The 24361-nt window shown below is 40.8% G+C and overlaps 1 protein-coding gene across 1 annotated transcript in view; it reads left to right on the top strand.

Annotated features, from left to right (window-relative positions):
- Nucleotides 1-23738: 23738 nt before the first annotated feature.
- The window catches only part of LNX1 (ligand of numb-protein X 1), a 65670-nt gene continuing 65047 nt past the window's right edge, over nucleotides 23739-24361 (top strand). Inside the window, exon 1 of the mRNA XM_027735924.2 lies at nucleotides 23739-24124. Coding sequence (XP_027591725.1) covers nucleotides 23739-24124 — 386 coding nt within the window. The remainder of the gene's footprint in view (nucleotides 24125-24361) is intronic.

The following is a 24361-nucleotide window of genomic DNA, read 5'->3' as shown; positions in this document are numbered from 1 at the left end:
CACTGACCCAATAACAGGAGATTTATAAGTCAGCTAAATGGACTTTCTTAATTTCTTTTAAACAGTTTTGATGGAGTTGCCATTTCTTAGGTGTTTCATGGTACAATGCATAAAAATAAATGTTTACTCAAGGACTTCCCATTTGAAATGATACTTAAGCAATCACATTGTAGACCTCAGACAAATTCATCATCACCATGATTATTGTTAATAATAATAATAATAATAATAATAATAATAATAATTATTCCATTAGAAACTGTTCAAATATCATTCAACTTTTTGTTGAATTTTATATGTATGTATGCATTATATATAATGTATTATACAATTATATATCCATTTGTTATGATTTTTGAAAGCATACAACATCTGAAGTTTTTAGTGTAGAAAACAAGTATCAGATCCATGAGCACCAATGCCAAGGAATCCTGTCTTGCTCTAGATTCATGAGTGCTGTGAGCCTCAGGGGGAGATTTTAAGGCTACTTTCCCATGCTACGAATAGGATCTCTGCATTTTAGTAAGATATTCTCAGAGAGATGTTCTGCTGGTGAAAATGCTATCAATCTTTCATCTCTGCCTGAAAGCTTACCTGCTTTCATCAAACTTGTTTAATTGCTGTTGAAGTTCTTGTCATCTGGTTGAAATTGTCAGTGGTTGAAATTCTTCCTTGAATCGAAAAGTCATTATGTGTTCTTGGAGACTGACACTTACATAAGTACAGTTACATGAGCTGCTGCAAACTTAAAATGCATTTCCTGTGTCGCAGAAGAAGGACAGAAGCCATGAAAGGGGCCAGGGCTTGCACTACATGGGGAAGGTCAGCAACCCAGCTGCTCTTCAATCCCCTGTTTTCAGACCTTTGGCTTTGTAAGTAGAGGGATTTAGGACAGAGTAACACTTACTCATTTGAGCTTTAGCTTACACCTCTGAGCTAAATATCTTCAATCATCACCATCTCTCAGTTTGCAACAGGCATAGCTAGGGAAGTTCTCTGTGTGTATGTATAATGTTATACTCTTTATTTGCCTGTATAAATATAAATAGGTTTTTGCATCCTTACAACTTTTCTTTCTGATGTAATCTATCCTCTATGCATTGCACTCTGATAAATAAATTAGCAATTTAGCAATTGGCACTTAAAGGAGTGCACTTAGGCTGATGCTTAACTCTCTTAAAACTTTCTTAACTCTCTTAAAACTTAGAGGTTATCTGCAAGATGTGCACTATACCCTGTTTGCTGAGCTTGCTGGATCAACACACTGTGCCTCAGTCTCCAAGCAATAATGTGTTCCGGCTGAACATGCTGGGCTGCTCAGGAAGCAGTGTAGTGAAAAAATCTCCCTGCCTTCCAGGTGGCCCCTTTCTGTGTGCTCTCTCCCACCAGCTGATACCTTTTGTGGTATGCTGTGTGGATATACTAGAACTTGCAGTGCGTGTGACCAAAAGAACACTTGAATACCTAAAGGCACATCATTCCTCCAGTTGCAGCAATTAGTCTAGTAAAAGATACAACCTTGCCACACATGGAGAAGATCTCTCACCTCCCCTACTCTTAGTTACCTGACTCAATTTACATCTTTGCAAGTTCCTATGGTATGTGTGGAAGTAGCACACTTTAAAAAACATACGGGGCATGTTTTTTAACATACCCTGTATGTTTTTTAACATACCCCGTATGTTTTTAATCTAGCCGTGCTAGATTGCACAGGCTTTGAACACTTCAAGGGACAATCCAGGGTTCAGTGCTGAGTTTTGTCCTCTTATGAGAAGGCAAGTACCAGCACGGTAACCAGGTACATCCGAGATGGCCATGGGCTCCTTCCTGTTCCCAAAAAGACTCTGCAGAACTACCTAGTTTGCTCTGTGTAGAAAAAAAAAAAGCAGTTACAAGTGAGAAACTGTCAGACATGCAGACATATACAGATATTAATGCGTTTCTTTCTCCTGCATGGGACACATCTGGGTCTCCAGAGAGTTTCCATGACTGGCTCAGGCCAGCACTGAGCCTTTTGGCTGCAAGGTGTTGCAAGTACTGCAGGAGACAGCAGTTCCTTGATAAATTGTGCCTGTGTGGCCTACGTGGAGTACTCACACTGATATTAAAATTGTATTTGCTGACTTATTTTGCAAAGCCATGGGCAAAACGAGGACACTTTGACACAGAAAGAACGATGTTGAAATTCACTTTTTAAATAGTGCTGCAGAGACTGTATCGCAGTCAGGCTGTGTCAGCATCCCATGGGTCAGCACAAAATATCAATGTTGGTTTTGGACTGACTACACACCATGGAGCAAAACCCTGTACTGGCTTGTAATATATGCAGTACTAAAAAATGGAGAGATTGAATAGATGTGGAAAGGACAAAATATCTTGGCTCTTGGGCCACAAGATTATAAATATATATATAAATATTATAAATATATATATATAAAAATATTATTATATTTATAATATTTTTATAAATAGTTGGCCACAACTATATTTAAAGTAACAGCATGCAGAAAGTGGTTAAGAAAGTAAATGTGGCTCAAATTTACCTTGTCAAGAACAAATTAAATCAGTGTGGTAGAGGATCCAAAGACAAATACATTTGGAAATGCTTATACACTGAAGTTGGGAATCTGAGTAATAAGAGGAACTGGAATTTCTCAATAATCAAGATAAATTCAAGTTAATTGTCTCATCAGGTTTCAGTGCTGGTGGGATTAATATTGTATTGTCAGAATATTGTATAAGCTGTTTAAGCAAGCTAAGGATGACAAAAGAAGTTGTGTGAGAGGAATGATTTTGCCTATGACCTGGTGACATATATCTGCTTAACTTAGAACTGGGAAGTGCAAAATCTTGGGAAGCACAGCACAATAAATACACTGATTGCCAAGGCCCAGGAGTGAGCAGGGGTGGGCAGGGGTGATATTATATGTCACTGAAATGAGTCTGAAAACAGAATGAGCTACTACTGCATGTGGGAAGACAACTGTGTAATTATGGGGATCTTTATTTGAAGACTTGCTGAAGATTTTATTTAGCTACCTGTGAAACATCACTAGAGTAGCCTTAACTACTGGATGATAGTTCTGCAAAATACATGTTGTTATACCTGGGGTGGAAGAATTCTGCTTTCAGGCAGCCTGATAGGTAAAAATTATTTTATCCACCAGACTGGAAATCAGGGGTTGTCTCAGGAAGAAGTGATCATGACCTAGTTACATTCAATATAGTTGAAGAGAATACAGTCCCAAACAGTAATATTCATTCTTGTTATTTTGAAAAAGCCAATTTCCCAAAGCCAGAAACAGCCCTCAGTAAAATTGACTGAGAAGAGAAAGGTATGAAGAAAACTGCAAGTTTTTCAAGAGGAGCTTGCTAAATTCTCAAGACACTGTAAAGACAATTGTATGGCAAAAGAAAATAGAAAGTAGAAATGGACTTACACACATGTACATGTGTTTAAACAGGTTTAAATTTGTCCACACGCATCTGGATATGGAGTTATGTAGGCATACATATCTACAGACACTTATGTAGGCATGCATATACATGGTACTTACATACTTAAATAAACTGTGTGGCTTTATACTGAAAAAATGGATGATAAAAGGGAGATAGATATCCATTGATATATCTATATGTTATGAAGTATGGAAATTACCAGCAAAACCTAGACCAAAATCTACTCTTGACAAGCAAATGGTGTTCTGAATGTGTTTTAAATTTACATAAGGGGAAAAAAATAGAAATGGTGTGGGCTGAGCAAGGGTCAAAGGTACAAAAACTATTAATAAGAAATATATTAGATGTATAGATGGCTAAAATGTTCAGAAAATATTTCTGGCTTATGTTTGGAAAGAAACAAGATGATTTACACGTATCATGTGTGGATGACGAACTTTTTTCCAACCCATCTGTACCTAAAAGACTCTTGGACAACTCCTACTTTGAGGAAAAAGCTTTAAAGCAGTAGCCCTTCTATTACCTGCAGCTATGCATCCTAAATTTTTGTTTGTTTGTTTTTGTTTAAATTGGCTGAGAAACTGTCTGGCCCACTGCCGTGAACTTTTAATAAATTTGGGGACATAGGAGAAATTTTCCAAGACTGAAAGCATGCTCATTTTTTTTGCCAATGTCCTAACAATACAAACAGGACAATTCTGATAACAGCAGGGCAGCTGGCCTGACCTCACTTCCAGCAAAATAATAGGGAAGCTGATATGGGAATTCAAGTATAAAGAACAGGAATATTATTAATGGCAGCCGATGATGTTTTCCTTGAATTCAGGTCTTGTCAGGTAAGCTTGGCTTGCTTTTTTAATGTAAGATTACACACTTGGTTAAAAAGTAACTATATAGGCATAAAAGACCCTGAAAGAGTTCAGCTTGATATCCCATGATAATTTGATGAAAAACGTCGCATTTTACTTTCTTGTGTAAGAACATGTACAGTGGCAAACAGCTGGTATATCAAAAAGAGTTGATGCAAAATCACACTAAAAAGATTTTTCTAGTGAGATTCCAGACCCAGATGGGGACTCAACCCTCTTCTGTTAATGTTCACATCTTAGTCTTGCAGGAAAAATACCAAACCACTCAATCATTATGCATGGTGCTACAGAAAAGGGAATCTAAACTGCCTAAAAAAATGGACTTCAGTTTTAAAAAAGCGCACTTTAATATGGCCAAATGCAAACTTATAAACCTGGAAACAGAGAACATGCAGCATATCTACTGAAATGGAGGAGACAGCTTAAGAAAAAAAAAACAGAGATTTTGGAAAGACTTTGGAGATCTTAATGCACAACCTTAGAATGCAGTCATAGCCCAATGACAGGGCAAAATATCTAGTGTGATCCTTGAGTATGTGCACAGAAGTAAAATAAGCCAGGGCAAGAGTCTCACTTTGTCTGTCTTTATACTGTGCATGCATGTGGAGAGAGTCACAGAGTAACATCAATGACATCAGTCACATACAGCCAGCATTCTAAAAGATGATTTAAAAGTTGGAGGAGAATGCAGGGAATAGCAAGAATCTTACCTAAGAGCTAGGTAATATACCTGCTATATTGACAGGTTTATACCACAGTCCTTTTGTTCCACATAAAAAATAGATGCGGATGTCAGCAGGAATGTAACACAGGTAGTGGTACAAGATACAGATACCACCTCAGGACAGGCTCTTTCAGCCAGCCAGGAAACGCATAACATGAATTGATGACAATAACCGGAAGCAGTGTCATCAAATTAGCAATAAATTATCCCTACGTTTTTACAAGTGTGAACAATTACTTTCCAGAACAAGCTACCAAAGAGACCAGTGGACTCGCTACATTTTGGTTCTTCAAACTTAGTGGAGTGCTTTTCTAGAAAGACTCCTGGTTAAACCCAGGCATTGGCTTCCATAAAGGGCACAGAGCAGGGGATGTGCAGCTTGTGACATGCAAGAACTCAGGAAAGATGACCTCCATCTCTCTTCTAATCTTGAACTCTATGAACTGCTCCCAGTATATAAACCTGGCTGTGAAAGTTAATTCAAGAGCAGAGTGAGCACAGTATGTACTTGTACATGCTTTTAGTACAGACATTTTACTCCGCCTTATGCTATTCCCTTTACTGTGTATAATAACGTATGGGAGAATTAGAATCTCTCTTTATGCCAGAGAATTCTTTGGTAATTAGGAGAAAGTCACTTAATTTCTCTTTCTTTCTTTGCCCACTTCTAGAGAGTGAACCCAGCTTTTTTCAGTCCTTCCTCCCACGCTAGAGGAACTGCAGCAAACATATTCTTCCAAAAAGGCATAAATAATCTGAAAACTGGAGTAGGGCACAGGACTGATGTTTCTAATAGATCAGAGAGCTTTCATCCTGCAGAAGGTCCTAATGTTACCTTGGTCAGCAATCCACTCGTACTGTGAACCCTGATGAGATAAATATAATTGTCCCGGGATTCGTTATGTAATGAGCTTTCTTTGCAATTTAACTAATGAATGTGCTGAGAGACCAGCTTAATCTTTTAACTTCAAGAATTTCTCCCAAGGGAAAACATATAGAACCTGCCTATCTATAATATTATCCTCTCACTACAGCCAGAGCAATTTGGCCACTTGAATGTTTGTTTTGCTTATGTATGTTAAGTTCATGTGCTCACAGATTTTTCTGGAGGAGGTGGAAGGACCCCAAGCTTTACTTGAGATTTTACAGCTGGGTCCGTGGGCTTTCCCAATCAGAGCCTTTCCTGATGGATGCCATGTGAGCTCTATGGTGGGATGATTTTAGTTGCTGGTATGGCACAAATTGCTGTTTGGGGATTTTTCCCAGTAGAGCCATATTTAATCCTGTGCACTCTTAGTCCATGAAAGCAGTCCATTTCAGAAAAATAGTAGTCTGGTACTATTATTGGTTAATTAATTGAGGACAAAATATTAGAATACTCTGGTTTTTACTTTCTTCCTTCTCAGGAGTCATCAAGAAAATGTAAAGATACAGGATACAGAAGATCCAGTAAATTCTTATGCTAAGTGAAACATGACTTCCCAGAGTAACATACACTGTGTAAGATCTTTGCCAACTGTAAATTGCACCAAGTAGGTCAACTTTGGAAGTCAACATCTTATTTAAACTGACACACTGTATAGAATTGCTACTTTAATATTGGTGATTAATGAGTGCAGAGTCCAGTCTCATTTCCAACCAGACTGTCAGTGACACTCAGTAGTCCCCAAAGAGTCCATAGTACAAGTACTTGGCAATAGTTTTATATTTTGTGATCCAATTCAGATTGCTGATTTTCCATAAAGGGAAAAAAAGAGAAGGAACTGACATGAAAACACTGGCCTACATTCTGGAATTGTTTCAACACCTGATTATTCTCCCTCTCAGAGCTTGTTCATGTTCTCCTGTATGTCCCTACAAGTCAAGGTGCAATCCCATGTGAGAACATTGAATCAAATGCTCATGCCAGATGTGGATGTGGCCTGCCATCGTGGAGGTTCAGGAGAGACAGTGTGTCCTGGGGGACTTCAATCTCCTCCTCTCTGGTCTGTCATCACAACCCTAAGCTGTGACCCACAGCCCTTGATGCTCCTTTCCTGGCACCATTTCTTCCACCGCTTCTCCACTGAGGCAGTACCAGCCAGGGCTACCCAACCTCCACCTCCTGGTCCCCATCCTACCATCCATCCATGGGGCTCAGGGACAAGGGTGTATTTTACCATCGTGGGTATATGACAGAAATACACAAGGAATCTCCAATGCTGTTGAGGATTTGAAAGAGACAGCACAGCTCAGTCCCCTGCCAGAACTGTGTGGACAGGAATGCAACATGCACTGGAGATAGCTCTTTCATTTCCTTTTTTGCAAGCAGTCTGCTGGCTGGCCAGGACCAGGGGCTAGAAGAGAGTGGCCAGTGGCAGGCAAAGAGCTGACCTGCCCCCTGACTCTTCTGCTCCAGTTTCACAGAGCTGCACAGGCCTCTGTGTTTGCAGGACACAGTGATCTTTTCAACCCAACACAGATGGCATCCACTACAATATTATCAACTAATATTTCATTATTACAATTTCCCATAATTTGACTTGACTAATCTTCTAACTTAGCTTGCATAGTGTATACTGCCAATGGTTTCAATATATGCTGAAATCACTTAGTTGAATTTAATAAATGAGTCTAGTACAGTATAGCTTATGGCATGTTGTCCTCCTGGAAACAATTTCAACAGTAATGAAGTATGTAATATCTGCAGCTGAAAATGTCTGTCCTTGTACACCTATTTGCATAGCTTGAGATAAATGTACAAATTTATTTTAAAATTAAACAGAGATAAATATGTAATTTTTTTTGCCTCCAATGTATGAATCTGTACCGGGGAATTAGAAGTTTATCAAGCAGTCAGTGCACAGCACTGGTCAGATCCATGAGATGCTGCTGTCATTTTGATGCAAAATAATGAATTGTAGTTGGCAAATGCTCTTGCTTTTTTGTGCTGTTGGTGAAGAAAATCTACCAGAGCCTTTTGCCAGCTGCGGGCAAAGAAGAGAATCAATAAATAATGCAACACACAGGCTGGAGATAGCTTCAAAGGATAGCTTCAATCTTCCCAGCAGATGAAAGATAGGTTTGGCTAGGATCTTCCATCAACAGGTACAGCTCACGAGTTCTTTGGTTCAGAGACATTAAAAAAACTCATCTTCTAGGGAAATGGTTTGCCTGGTGTGTGTAAGGAAGTATAAATGCCATTCCAGGGGGAAAAATTCAGACAGGAATGAGTGCCCAAGAGGGTTGTTTGGGTGAGCAGGAGAGTGAAGAGCATTGAAAAGCCTTCCTTCTGAGCAGAAGAACTTCTCAGAGAGTTTGAGTGGAAAGGAAAACAGGAAAACATATCATGAAATGGGAAAGGCTATTTAAGCAATCCAGTAACATTAGCGTGAGAACAATGAGTTCGAATGGCCGTTAGTCTGGAAACTTAGAAAAGCCTTCTGGCAGTGGGAGGGAGTAAAAACTTGGCTAGTTTCTAAAACAGAAATTAAGTCTGTAACTGTCTGATGTGGTCACCTGTGGCAACAGGGCTCTGGGCTTTCTGATCTGGGGCGAGCAGCCTCGGAGAGACCTCCCATGAGAGGAAGGATTTAAATGCAGGCTTTGCTCTGCAGGGATATATTTGCTAATGTTTAAGCTTCTGTAGCTTAAGCGTGTTTTTAAAAGAACGTTGCATATGCATAGTTCAATTTTGCAGGTAACTGACGCATGAGGCTTTCATATCTGGCCTTGTGACTGCCGTGGACATCTGGTCCCGTGCAGGCTGTGTCTCTCAGTATTGCACCCATCCTGGGGGAAGAGCAGCAGCTGCACAATGCCCCAGATCCAGGACAGTACTGCTGTGTTTTGAACAACCGTACACTGAGCACTGGCAGGCTGGCTTGGCAGGGACCAATCCCAGGTTTCCTAGAGCAACTTGGAGCAGAGGTGCTGTGCTGTCAGGGCAGGAAAGGCAAATATTATTGTGAAGAAGCATCCATCAGGCTAAGGGTACGACTGTCACACTTGCTGGTAGGACTTGGCAGGTCCCTTGATGATTTCTCCTAATAAATATTTAACATGGGGTTTTATAGTCACAAGCAGCAAGTATGCTTTTAAAATGTTTGAAGGGAAACAAACTCGTGTAAGAATGAATTGGAGACCAAGACCTGGTAGCCATAAATGTTTATATCAGAGCCTGGGGATTTCCTTCTTGTTTTTGGTATATACTGCAGTTGCTTGCTTCAAGTCCATCTCCAAAGCTGCCTTGCTTCCTGAATAACACTTCCTTCCTTAGAAGCAAATGCTTAAGATGGCTGAAGACGCATTTATTAGTGATTCATATAGTTGGAAGAGGAGGGTTTCTTTTCCTCCACGGAAAATATTTTTTGAAAAAAGATCTTTTTTGCTGCCACTGCTTTTGTTACTAACATTCACACTCAGCTGTTGCATTACAGTACAGCAGCAAACACTTCATCTACAGTGCACATCTTATCCCCTTCTTGGGTACTTTAAAAACTGAAAATGACTCAGTAAGAGGGTTTGAAACGGTCTTAATTTTGCAGCGTTCAAAAAATTAACAGAGCTTGTATTTTCAGAGAGCTGATTCTGGAGTTTACAAATTGCTCTTATATGGTTCATGAGTTTACCACCAACTTCTTCAAGTGTACAGGAACAAGGTGAATATTCAAATTCCAAACTATAGACTTGGGGTTAGAACTTGTGGGCCTCATCTTCCTTTTCCAAAGGGAAAGTCAACATGAACCTTTCATCTTGAAGCAATTTTTAAAATGGTCCACCTGACTGTTAAATGGTTCATTTGGCAATCTAAAAGAAGAAAAGAATTGCAAGTAAGAGCCTGACTGAAAACGAAGTTTGGTATATGCCGGAAAGAAAAGTAAAAGCTTCAAATTACACTACTGTATGAGTAGCCTGCTTATCTGCCTGCGGGAGACATGACTGGAAGGGTGTGGTCTTTTAAACCTTAAACAGCTCAGGTTTATGCAATTCAGCTTTTCTGTACCTTCTGTCATGCCACAGGCTTCCCGGTCTGACACGGCCACCGACCGCTCTCTGCCTGCTGCAACAGGGCTGAAGGTGGAGTGCAGAGCCCCTGCCTGGCCACGCCGGCCCCAGCCTGGGGATTTTACACCTGCAGGACTCTGCCAGCAGCGGATGAGAGGCAAGCTAAAGCCAGATATGTGAGTTGAAAGACTCGGATCGGGTTTTGTGCTGTTCCCACTTTCCCCCTTCACTTGGGCATGAGTTGTTCCAGAGGAGCAAAGGTGGAAGAAGATGATCTGGTAAACAAATCAGCCTCATTTTGTGGCAGCGGGAGCAGGTCCGAACCTCAGCCTGCACTCTCTGGAGTGCCATGCAGCTAGGCAGTGATAAATATCTACTCTGTCTGTCATTAGTGATTCAGCCTCCCCATAATCTAATGCAGAGATCATTTTCATAATCTAACAGAGAAGGCCATATAACATACCTGTAGGTTGCTGTGTTTCTTGGTAGTTAGTGTTAAACTACTTACATACCTACTACATGCTAGTATGCAAAGTACCTGTGCTTGGTTCATTACCTTTTTGTTAATCAGATGTGTTTGGGTTTCTACCTTCGCTGTTGTTAAGAAAGTCTATTTCTTCTGTAAACTGTGCTGAAATCCAACTATGTGTGGAGAGGTGCCATTTGTACTGCAGCTGCTTTTTAGCCCATCATTTTATTAATCCTCTGGAAATCCATTTCTTCCCCCCTCCCCCCAGGTTAAAACCCACAGTCTCACTGCAGCTGTAGGAGGTAAATAGAGGCTACAGTCACTGCTGCTGTATCTTGCTGCTTGATTTTATGCATATAACTGCAGCTGAAGTGAGGAAAGAAAGAGAACTTGGTTTAGTTGTTATCTTTAGCTCATGTTCTCCTCCACTTACTTCAGCTTATCAGTTCTTTACTCAAATCATCTTGCAATTCAGTAGAGGTATATGCAGGGGTTGCATACCTGTGAATATGAATGAATAGAAATAACTTCTTATAAATTTGATTTCTACCCAGAAGCCTGATTGTTCATGTGAGAACATGTATTTGCGCAGACATGCCAACATAGAACCCAAAACTGCAATGAGGATATGTGGACATCCTCACACATTGAAATACATACTTAGAGTATTCTGTAGACAAGAGGTCCAAGTACATAAATCAGCAGGACCTGTTCACATGTCTGAACATCTTAATGTTTTGGGGTGTTTTTAATGACCATGGATGAACTTCTTGACATCTACCAATGAAAAACACAAAAAGCAGGAAAGGTATGCATATTAGACTTATATTCCATGCTTTCCTACAGTGCCTGATGACTAGAAAAGGGTTCATCCAACAGCAGGAAAAGCAACTGTACGTTAGGTGACTATACTGGGCACTTTTCCCAGAATCTCCTGTAGTAACAGAGCTCCTTGGTCATCCCACTCTCCCAAGCTCTTTTCATTTGATCATTCATGTTCATGCAGAACAACATCAAGGCAGCTCCATCAACTCATTGAAACAGCACTGTCTGTTATCTGCTGTTGTTGGAAAAGCACAAATGCTGATTTGCAAATAAAAGCCAGAATTCACTGTCAGGCATTTGGAAAGATGCTGCCATGTGAGGAGTTGTATCCTCAATACTCACATCCACTTTCCTAAGACTGAAAGGAAGTAATCTGTTACTAATTTGGTATTTTATTCTTCCATCCCAAACCTCAGTCTATGTATATTTTCCAAAAATATAAATTTAATTAATCTGGGAAAGTTTGTCTCCTTGTTATCTTTGCCACCTGAAAATATTCTTTCTCCCACTGCTAACTTCTCTTATTTGTTTCACTTGAGGAGACTGTACAAGTCTCCTCCCCTTTGCTCACATGGGTTCTGCTTTTTGGATGGGTGTTTCAAGCCCATGTGTTTGAGCATTAACTGCATCAGGACTTCATTGTACACAGAGTTGGCAAGAAGAATTTTCCTGGCTCTGGGTTGAGATCATCTATCAGAAGAGAAAATTGAATTGTCTTTTGGAAGAAGTTTGAAGGTGCTGGCATCTTCCCCGAGCATAGCCTTTCTTTTGTAAAATGGGAATAAATCTTGCACGCAGGATGAGATGATAGATTAGCTTCATTTCACTGTAAACCAGGAAATCAAACAGCATTGTTTCCAGAAGCAAGGTAAATTAAAAAAAGGCTTTCAAATGCAGAGAGTCTTTTCCAGGCTGGCTGCTGGAGGGAAGCAGTCCAGTATTTCTGGAGCCCTCAGCCCTGTTTGCAGGGCTAGATACTGCCAGCTGATTCCTTTCACTGCAGGGGCAGGTGAAGGCCTGTGGCTGATATGGAGGCGCTCTGTGCCCAGAGCCTTTTGAGAAGACTAATGAGGTCCCTCTCTTATTAAAATGGCTGGACACTGGTGTCCTGCAAGGCTGCCTGACTTAGCACTTGTTTGCAGTACATGTCCCATTCTTTCACTGAAATTTGTGCTCCTAGAAGCTGGGATGCACAAGTATACAGTTGATGTTTCCAAGGCTTTTCCCAAAGGCTCAAACTGAATCTGTAAATAGGATTGTTACCTGAATCATGTGATCCAAAGGGACTCAACGTGGAAGATAAACTTTCACCTTCAATACGTGTTCAGGGAATGGTTAGTTGGCAGCTCCTGTTGCATACAACTGCTTCCCAATGCTTCTGCTCCCATTCCTCTGAGTAAACATCAGTTAGTCCTTTACAAGGAACTAAACACTCAGACTTCCTACCTGTCTCGCTGCTCCTGGTAACTCTCTCGTTGGTCCTCCAGTTTTACTTTAATATGCCTACAACATCCTTACTAAAACAAAGAGTCTTAATAAAGTATGGGTTTTCATCTGCCAGTAATTTCTTGTTAAGGAATGATGGCTATTTCTCTGTCTGGACTGATACATCTTTCACAAAATGGCTTGTCTGAAAAGAGGTAAGTTTTGATTGCATTTTGGATATAATTCTTGTCTATTTTTTACTTGTCTTTTCCCTACTCTTTTGCTTTCCATGCCTACAGCTACATGGTATAGTTACCATTGAGATGCTGATGTTAAAAAAATACAGGTGATGCTGTTATTTTATTTTATTTTCTCCTTCAAAGGCGATTCTGTGCTATATATTTAACAGTATCAGTTCACAGAGGATTTTGCAAGTACAGCACAGTTCTGGAAAATATAGCTTTGGATTTTCGTAGTTGCAGTCTGAGAAGTAATCTAATCATACTACTATTATTTAAAAGAATATTGCAGTTTAGATTGAGTCAAAAAGGGTTTGAGGCACTGAAATAGCTGTGACTTGTAGGAGGAATTTCAAAGAATTAAAAAATCCTCTTGCCTGCATGAATGCAGCTGATCACATCTGATCATGAGAAAGGATGCAGGAAGCAGGACAGTTTGAGCATGTAATTCCTAATTGGTTTCTCATCACACAACTAACAGCACACAATTGGTCTTCACACCCACAGAACCGGTTCTGGAAGCAGATATTTATTCAGCCACAGACTTAACTATCTTTCCCAGACTGGTGTCACTCGTGTGTCCTGGCTGACAAAACCTTAGTAAGCCCCTTGTTTTTAAGGAGAATATTACAAGGCCATCAGCAGCACATGCATGCTAATTGGCAATGGGCTTTGGGGAAGTTCCCACAAAGCCCCAATTAAAACAGTGATGAATCAAGAACAGTGAGTAGTACTCACATACTCAGGGATGTTGTTTCCCAGCACTGAGCAGATGAGGGCAGAACCAGGCTCTAGAGGATGTGTTTTGGTAGCTGAGGGCTTGGTCACTATAATAAACAAAATTTACTTGCCGTGACATTGGTTGGACAGGGATATTAGTCATTATCCTGCTACAAAAAAAAAAAAAAAAGGTACCCTGGAACAGAAACTATTGCACAGCTTCATCTAGAGAGACCTGCTTCCACTCCTGCTTGAATACTTTGTGTTTATCCAGTCCTTTCCATTTGGAAGACAGTTATACTGCACAGCTCACTCCCAGATGAGCAGTAAGGACTATCTGCAGATATAAATGGGCACTGTCAGCACCACTTCGTAAGAGAGGTTTGTTCAGACCCAAAAAGTAACCTGTATTAGCCCCAGAAAACTGATAGATCACAGTTACTGGGCTTCAGGGTTCAGCCTCTTCAATGTGCAGTATGTCTCCCTCTTTCAAAGACTGCTTGTTTCTTAAATGTGAAATTCAGCATTGGCATTGCAAAATGTCTGTAAGCTCATCAAAATTTCTTCCCTGTGCCCACTGAAATTTCAATTTATGGCTGCATATTGCATGTTTGCCTGTGATTTCATAGGCTCTCTCCGGGCTGGGCCACTCTTCCAAGTTGTTGAAATTTACTTGTTGGCTACCTTGTCTGTGCTCGTCCTCTCCTTTCTCCAGGTTCCTGAATGGGACTGGACTCCAGCAGCTGTGACCCTGGGACTGGGTGAGAGGGAATGCTTTCAGACTGTGTTATTTTAAAGATCAGAGTGTCGCTGTTTTGTGCAGTTCTTCAAAAGGGACCGTTTTTTTTCTGGTTAGAATGTGTTTATTCAGTCATTTTTTGTGGATCCAAGTGGCAGGAGGAGGAAAGAGTAAGACACAGATATAATTTAAGTTACAGACATTTACAGACCTGCAATTTAAATTATATATTGTATATAATATTTACTAATAATTTTTATTATTATATCTAATAGAATAATAATTCTATCTAAATTATAGTACTGGAGTTAGGTGCAACATAAGTGGAATTGAGATACAGATAATTAAATCCTTACTCCATTGAATTTGCGTAATTTTGCTTTTGAGCACAACGGACCAGAGGTTTTAACTCAAGCATTTACTTCTCCTGTTTAGACAAGTCACTCTAAAGAGCGAGATGCTGCAAGTTGCTACTGTTCCCCCATGGGTCCATGTTCACAAAGCAGAGGATGCAGTCCTAGAATTCAGGAGCTTGCGAGGACTTTCCCTCAGATCAGATCTGAGAACATCTCTGTTCAGGTTGCTTCACAAGGACTCTTGTGACAGAAGCTTGGCCTTGGCCCCATGGCATGGGAGCAACTAGGTGCCCCTTCCCCTTCTCACCTAACCATGCTGTGGGCTGCTTCTAAAAAAAGGTCCCCACAGGGTGTTATGAGAACTTATTAAGTAGTTTGTCAAGCATTAAGAAACTCCTGGATCAGAGAAGCAGTTGTAAAGGCACAATGTAATTAAAGCCTGGCTTATTTTATTATGTGTTATTAGCAGGGCTATCCATCACATGTTCTGCACTTTGTAGTTATTAAATATTATCTCATGGTCACATGTGAGAAGATGCTGTGTGGTCTGAGGGTGGTAGGCACCATGGTTGTGAGAGGCAGGTTGAGGTGTAAGACTTCAATATCCTGTGGGGAAGAAGTCCTCCACTGCTTTTTCATTCCCTCTTCATCAGCTTTTTCATTCCCTGGCACTGGGAGGGCAGAGAGGTAGCATCACCCACCTCCCCAACTGACCCACTTGGGGCCCTGGGAGAGTATTGCAAAGACAGATTAAGACTTACTGTGACGCTGTATTAAGTTACGATTTTCACATTCCCATGCATTTTCCCCTGCCTATTGCATTGTTATTTTAAAGTTAAGTAGGGTAGGCTCACACGGAGAACACGTGGTCTGCATTCCCCATCACAGAGACACAGCAGACTCACTTGCAGCAAGGACCTGGAACACACTCCCTTATGCAGTTCGCTTGGAATGTTGTACTTGTTTCTGGCTACCAGCATCTTAGAAGGTAGCTGGGGCATGTGGTTGTCCAGCCACACAAATACAGTTTTGTCACTTGGTCAAATGGCTGAAAGCAAGCTTGTGGTATTTGTGAGGTTGCCAGTCTTGCCAAAGTCAGAGCAGTCAGCCAAATCGGAGTGGTAACGCACCTTTTGTTACATAACTAACTGTGCAATTTTATAATTTAGTATGTGAAATGCCCATGGCATTTATCATGTCAATTAGGATGAGCATATGTTTAGGAAGCCCTTTAGGAGTCAATCATAATTGCTCACATAGCCTTGCTTTGGCCACATGATTGACTTCCTTTGAGTAGGTAGACCGTGTGCCTTTGGGCAGCAGTTACCCACAGCCTGCCCATTTTGCTACAACACATCTTTGCACTTGGAGTCTGAGCATGTAGTTCTGGCATAAGCCGTTGGTCCAAGTCTGGGTTTACTGAACTTTGAAAAAAGCAAGACACAGAAGTTGATACCTCAACCAACACAGTATTTGACAACTAGAGACATGCCAGCAACAAGTTTTCTCAGAAGTACTTCTTTCTACTAAGGTGAGTTCATTCCTAGGACATACTCCTGGTACTGTGGGTAGGTTAACATGCGGATATGTACTGTCTTATTCAGATCTTCTCTTCGCTCAAATCTTGTCCAGCTGTTCCTAATATTCTCAAATTACTTCTGGGCTGATTTTTTTCATTTTAACATGCTGAGTAAAGTTCTGTATCCATGAAATTGTCAGAAAGAGCAATTCAGGGTTGTGTGGGCGTGTGAGAGACAGACAGACAGACAAAAAGGCAGAATATATCTCCATACATTCCTAACAGACGTTTCAGCTATGTAATTCCACAGTGAAAAGCTTTTTCCAATATTGGTTTATTCTCTAAATTCCAGCATGAGCAACAGAGAAAACCACTTTTTTTCAAACAGTCTGGTTCTGGTTTGAGAAGTTGTTGTGCTTGCAGGCACAGTATGCCATTTCTCTTAGGTTTCACAGCTTGAGCTGTGAACAACTTTAAAAGTTGGGGTTATTCACCTACTATACTGTACCACTGGATTTTTCTATTCAGTTGGAAATGCCTTTCATCATTAAAGGCTCTGCAAAGTGCTTTGATTGTTATAAGCTATGAGAAGGACTTTTTGACTAACAATAACTTTGAAAAACTAGTTGTCTTAAAGGTGGGACCAGGCAGAGAAGTAGTTTTGGAGCTCCTATTTATTGTCTCAAAGGCATTCTGTATTGACTGTGCTGAACTTTTAAATACAATTTTTTTCCTGTAAGACCTAGTTCTAACAGTCTTTCTTATCGTCTTAAAAGTCAAGCTGAATTCTTATCTGCTAAATCTTTATCTCCAGGATCACCAACTATCCTCCAACTACTGACTTGCTACCTGGAGGTATGCATCTCGCCTCTGCCCACAACAAATCTCCAATTAACTACACCTCAGGCAGAAAGAAAATGTTGTGACTGTTCTTTAGTTAGAATAGATTTAAAAATAAGTGAAAAGGGAAAAGAAAAAAAGAGAAAGATATGCGTAGGAGGGTAGCTGATCTCAAGGCATGATGATAAGATTTTGAGCACCTTAGTGTTTTATAACCTTCCTTCAAACAAAGTTTCAAATCTAGGCAGACTGACCCACCCCTTTGGCCTTTAGTGCAGCTATGCCAGAATTGGTGCAAATTATTGCATAATATTTTATAACCAGGTCTTTGAAATGTGAATCACTGCCTTTTTGAATCTAAAATACTGTATAATACATATTATTGGAGTATGGGTCACTCTATGTTCTCCACAACTGTTACATAGTATCACTTTGAACAGTAAAGTCAGTGTAATCTGTAAAAAAACTTCATTTGGGTAGAAGAAGTTAGTGGTACAAAACATGGTAATGGGAAACCTGGGAGGCCTGTTACCACGGAAGGCAGTTTGATGAAAGATAATAAATTAAAACAGTTAAAATTTTACAAAAGGCAAACAGTTTTGTATAAGCATTCAACCTGATACTTCATTATAAAGTCCTGAATATGAAATAAGTGGTGTGATCTCATAACCCTGTACTCTAACAGGAGCAGTAAGGTTTATACCCTCTTGAGTATGGTCACAGCTAACCCTGTGTAACCTGAGGGCTTTGTGCTTTTGCTTGTGAGGGTGAAGGAAGACCTCTGCTCCCTCCTTCCTGGCTCTGATCAACTCTTCTCCCCAGTGTGGGTGAGCCACTAGATGGGGACAATGCCCACATCGCCTAACCTGGTCACCTCTAGCCACTGGCAGCTGGGCTGATGCTTCATTAAAGAGCTAATTCTGTAACTGTGAAAGCTACAGAGCCTCCTAACAATTTGATGTGGGTACTTTTTAACATTAGAAGCAAGATGGCAGTCTCCAGGCTCTCAGCTGAGTATCAAGGCAAGTGTTGGTTGCAGCATGCTCACAGGTAGAGTGGTGAAAGGAAGGCCAGGTTAAAGCATCTCTGGAAGAATAAGGAGCTTCTAACTTTACTTGGCAGCTGTTGCCATGGGAGTTAGGTGCTGAAAAAAATCTCCCGGAGCAGTTAATTAGGGGTGAGATAAGAAAGAGTTTATTATACCAAGGCTAAGATGTTACAAGACGTGCACCGGCCGTGCCTGAGATGTTACATTTTATAATACCCTCCATCCAATCCCAGATGTGTCCACCCTGTGGCCTTTACTCTGGACCGCCCCGGGTCCACCCCCTGAAAATGGATCTGGGGTGTGTTTTGGGACCCTCTGTTCATCCCATCTTCATCTTCATCAGAGCACAAAGGGTACACAGTCACCCAGTTTTTGACCGTGTTCTGTGGTTTAGGCCCTGATGTGCTGTTCTGCCAACAATCTAGGCCTTGCCTTGACAAAAGACTAAACATTTCTGCTGTATTCGGGGGTAGGGGTGATATAGGGAGCATAGAATGGGGTAAGAGGGTTAAGGAATGTGTAAACAAGGGTGCTAGAGGGAAAGGGAAAGGCACAAGGGACAAAGGAGGGAGGGTTGCTGCTTTTAAAATCTACTTATAAAACTTATAAGGCTTACCAATATTAGAAAAATAAAAAAAAAGCATTAGGGGCTTAAGGCATCACAGTTGACAATGCCACTGTGGCAGAGTGGTTTCCTTGCATGCCTGCAGACCAGCACCATACAGTGTCATGCTGAACCACATAAATGGATGGCTGTGACTCACTCAGAGATGGACATTCGTAGGAGATAACAGCCCATGCAGGGGCTGGGGGAAGGATACAGAATGACTTTGCTATCACAGTTTAGCTAAGAAGAGCACAACAGCTCTGTCAGTAGTATCTCCACCTCCTACAGGGTTGTACAGCAGAGAAACAGGGCATGAAAAAGCATCTGCTTTTAATGAGCAGGTACAGGATTTGTTATGTACACACTCAAAGTTCAAAAATAAAACAGGAGCATTAATCACTTAAACACAGAGAGAAAACCAAACCAAACAAAAACCCAAACCAAGTCAATCTTACTGTACTATTCAGAAACCCTTTTCCTTTCACGTGCTCCCACCCTTACCCTTGGTTAGGGATTTCATTACCACCAAGCTATGCTACTTCATAGCCACTGGGGCTAAATTCCTCTAACTGTTCTGCAGCTCATCTGTGTTGCTCCTCTGTTTTCCAGTGATGCCTGCTCAGTGGCTTGTCTTTCACCATTGGTGATTTAAGCCAGTAGCTGCCCCTGCAGGCCCTTGTCACTGTTTCTCTGGCCTTTAGGCAACTATTTTTTCCTTCCTATGATAGACAATTCCTCAATATCTTTCATCATTTAATTCTTTTCCTTTCAGCCTCTGTTACTCACTTTTTGCTACCTGAAGTTTCTTCCATTTTGTGCCATGCTACTTCCAAGTGCAGCCTCCTGAACAGCTGGGTTAATATTTGATGGTGTGGGTGGGCAGAGGCAGTGGGGTTCTGCCTCTCTGCTTGGCGAGCCCTCCTCTTGCTACACTGCTGCCAGTGTAACTGTCGTGGTAAGTCAGTATTTAAGCTTAAGATTGGTTAAATGCTTCTTGGATGGGACAACTGTGGGCTTGGCTACTCTCCATGTTTACTGTCCATGCTTTTTGTCTGGGTTATTCTCTTAAATGCTTCTGGTGGCTGCAAGTTCCTAACCAGTGAAGAGCAGTAAGTTACAAACTCTGTCAAATCAGTGGAGGCTATTGGGTAACTTTTTAAAAAATACGTTACCATGATAGTGGTTTTCACTGTGGTCACAGCCTTGGGGGTTATTTCATGTCCTGATGTGACCATTCTCTTTCCATCTTGTGGCTGAAAACTTAGCAATCCGGATGACAATGTTCTTCCTTCATCATTTGCACTGTGCTTCAGGTCTCTGCCTTGGACTGAAGCTTGATTTACTGCAGTGTCACAACACTGACATTCTTACAAATCAGTACTTAATTTTCTTTATCCAAGACAAGCTGTGCTAGACACTGTACAACTATGGGATCTGAGTTGTTGAAAACTACCTGCACAGCAGCAAAGTGGCAAATGCTGGTGATGTCTGATTAGGCATGGCACCACCACCTCCTCTAAAAGCTCCTCCTGCCAATCATCCATGCAGCAACCAGTTTCTGTCCATATGGCTTTTACTGTAAGAAGCATGAGACTGCCAAGGTGGCATCCATGCTCTGCTGAGGCTGCCAGTGGTGGTTGTAAATGAATGTAGGATTCCTTCCCTCTCCTTTCCCCTCTCCTCTTCCCACAAGAAGGGGCCTTGAAGAATAGAAGTTCAACCCGGTAATAATTGCCTTTATTTTATTTCACTGGGGTTTGCCATTTATCTGTACAGGTTTCCATGCTTAAAGTGTTTTATTTCTCTTATTTTTTCATAGGTAATAGAAGAAGTAGAAATAAACTCTGGTAATCAACAGGTCAATTTTAAATTGCCTCCCCCCTCTCTTCTACACCATTCAAGAGGAATTAAGGCTTTAATCTTCCTCAAAGGACATAAAATTAATTATGTAGCTATTATGACAGCACATAAATGTTATAAATACAAATGACTGTAAACATTGCAAACAACAATCTGTGTGAAAACTCTGTCACATGTCCTCTATGCTAACCCTTTTGGTGGTACAATCACCCTCTCAAAGATGGCAGTAATTTCATTGCTTGATATGTCCAGCAGTTTATGAAAAGGTTCACCGTGGATGAACATGGACCGGGTTAGCTAGGAGAGGCTGAGATTTTTTTTTCAGGATTTATATCATTTATATTATTATGTGGTCTAAATTTTCTAAATAAATTATTAATATGTCAGATTCATAAAAAGTATCTGTAATGTTGCCAGGACAGTCAGACTTTGCCTCCTCTGGGGCTTCTCTGATCATTTTTACTGCAGCAGGGCATGGCCTTAAGGCAGTGATGCCTCTCTGTTGTCATTGCAAAAGTAATTGCAGTCACTTTGGAGATGTAGCAACATTTCCAGCTGTACCTAATTTGTATCAGGGGAATTGATGTGTTGTACATGTGGGAGCAAAGAAGCAGTACTTTCAGGATTAGGGCACAAGGTTGGGAAGGGGCTGTTTGGATGCCCATGCTCCTGTTCCTGCAGACTGCTCCCTCCTCAGAGCAGGGCTTCAGCTTTAGCTTTCAACAGGTTTGCTGATGGAAGCTGTGTGTTGGGTCTCCTGCCAGCAGCAAGCAAGAATTTCTGTCCTTGGGAACATCCATGAGGCAACAAAATGTTGGGGTTGGTTGTATTCTGGTGTATGGTGCATGGGGAGAGCACCCACATGGATCTACCTGTGTATGGTGGTACAAGAGAACGTGGCAGGGGAGTGGAGGAACAGCATGATAATGCCCATATCCCTGGTTGCCCCAGGTGCAAGGTCTTTTGACAATGTAAGAAAAAACAAAGTTCATAACGCAGTACTATTTTTGTCATGCTTTACCGATTTTTAATTCATTTTACGTCTATTTTTAAAGCCACAATCCTGCAAGTTCCCAAGCCATGTGTTGCCATTCTTGCAAGCAGTCATGTTGATTTGAGATGGGCTTCCCCTGTGAGTGAGGGATGTGGAGAGCAGCTGAATGCTCTCCTTCTCTTTTGCAAAACACAGCTGCTGGTAGATCAAACACCAACTTGCAGCTACCCCACTGCACTGAGAAGTTGTCTAAGGGCTTCCTACTTGGACCCACTTGCAGTGCCCAAACAATCCCCACCTCTTATCATCTTTTCTCTTGTTTCATTTTGCTGTGTTTCACCTTAATGGGACCAAATAATAATTCCTATATTAAGATAACAGGCAGAGCTGTTTTCTGCACTATGGAGAGATGTTCATTTCTTCGCAAAGGGCTGTTCATAAAGCTCTCATGAATATCTTTACAAAAAGAAACATTTGACCCAGTATAGAGTATTTTAAATATTTGCAAGGGTTCTAATTCCACTGAAGCTACTGCTAATCAAGAGACAGAGCTTATGCAGAACTTAGACTTGCAAGCAAAACCTATTATTTTGCAGGCACTTAACATAATTGCTGTATAAGAATAAGATCTAACAAATCACTGAAGTGAATGTATGACATTTAATCATCTGGTAAGAGTTAGTGGAGGTATTATTTTACCTTCATGTCAGAAAAACCCTGCCATGTTAAAGTTTAATCTCTCAGGTTTAGAGCCCATGAGCTTTGCATAAAAATAAGGTTTTTATTTATATGAAAATATGCTCTGTCATAGACAGACTTCTTTTATTATTCTTTCCCTCATTTGCCCTCAAACGTGTGTGTCTGAGGCTGACACATTGTCTCAGCAAATTAAGTCAAGCTGGAAGCAAGGGTAGAGTGTTACGGCAGAGCACCAAAAAAGATTTACATTTTCAAGCAAGAGCAGTAATTAGGCCATTGCATATTTTATATCTTCATGTTTATTTTCAAAGCAGTATAACAAAATAAGCACTGATATAATGAGACATAAGTGCTCCAATGAGCAGTTGGGGTTCATCAAGTAAAAACTACAAATTACTCTTCAGTTTTGCTACCACCCACAGAGTTTACATCTCTAAAATACCAGCAGACAGGTGCTTCGGCCAGAGCTAATTGGGTTTGTAGTTAGTGACCTACTGGGTTTCTGTATTACAAATTATGAAGGGAATAGGCCTATTTTTTAGTGATACAGTACTTGGCATTGTGTTGTCCTCTTCAGCATGTGAGGTATTTTGTGCTTTGGGAAGTAAATGAAGTTTTGAACTGATTATGCTAGTGCAGATGGTTATAACTGCTTGACTTCAGGCAGATAAACTTTGAATGCAGGGGCCCAGGTCCATTGCTTCTGTGGTATGAGGACGGTCTAGACGGTCCCGAGCTCTAAGTTCTCATGACCCAAATTGTCTTCTCTCTGGCTACACATTAAGTGTCTGTATGCTTGTGTGCATTGGGTGAAGCTGCTGCTCTCTCATGCTGTGCTGAGCAGGTGGTTTGGGCAGTAACCATTATTCTTAACTATATTTCTTTCTTCTTTCATTATTTCTTATTGCAATCTTTATCTACACACAATGCTGCTTTTCCAGCAGAAGTAATGAGGCCACAAAATCAGCTGATGGAACTGCAATTATATGCTAATTTAAGGTTTTCAACTGTTAAATGCCAGTAGTATTTCTCTCTATTTTGATATCTTCCTATACACTTAGAGTATTTGTGTAAATTGAGCTAGATTTAAGAGAATAGAAGTCCCTGGAATTAACTCTCTCTTTTTCTGCCCCCCTTCTTTGCTTCACCCTCCCATCCCAAAGATGCAATCCTTCCCTAATACCTGCTAAAATACTTCATAGCCATATAGATACTGTAAGTATGGTAAGAGAACACAACGCAGAACATAATTTTCTGGCTTTCCTCCCCACAGATCTGATGGCCTCGCTGCAGCTCTAATGAATAGAAAACAGGTTGGATATTCCCACCTGCCCCCTTTTGAATTGCATCAATTCTGATTATGAGCCAGAAAGAAGGAGAAATGGAGGAGAGCTCCCCGCCACTCTGTGTCACCTGCGGCCAAGCACATTTACCGGAAGAAAACCACTTGTACAGCTACACTGAAGAAGTAGATGATGATCTGATATGCCACATTTGCCTGCAACCTTTGCTTCAGCCATTAGATACACTCTGCGGTCACACCTTCTGCACAGCCTGCCTTACAAACTTCCTTGTGGAAAAAGACTTCTGCCCCATGGACCGCAAGCTTGTGATTCTCCAGACATGCAGGAAGTCCAGCATACTAGTGAATAACCTCCTGGACAAGCTAATGGTTAGCTGCCCTTTCACAGAACACTGCTCAGAGGTCATGCAACGGGGTCACCTCGAACAGCATTTCCAAACCCAGTAAGTTGTTGTTGATAGACCTTTTTTTCACTCTTTTCTTGAGTAGAGGAAAAAAAATCATCAGTTAATGCTGATCAAAATAAACAGTTAATGTAAAGAAAGATTTGTTGATTTCATCCCCAATGAATACCTAAAGTATCATTAATTTAGAGCTCAATTTAGTCCATTATATGACAATATCTCACTCTTTTCTTTAGAAATAAATGCATTCAAGGTACTTCATGCTATAGTTAGCAG

Source organism: Pipra filicauda, unplaced genomic scaffold (genome assembly GCF_003945595.2).
Source record: "Pipra filicauda isolate LSUMZ 115617 unplaced genomic scaffold, ASM394559v2 scaffold116_size3395265_pilon, whole genome shotgun sequence".
NCBI classification, from domain to species: Eukaryota; Metazoa; Chordata; class Aves; order Passeriformes; family Pipridae; genus Pipra; species Pipra filicauda.
Note: the sequence above shows the minus strand (reverse complement) of the source record. Positions and strands in the feature narration are given on the sequence as shown.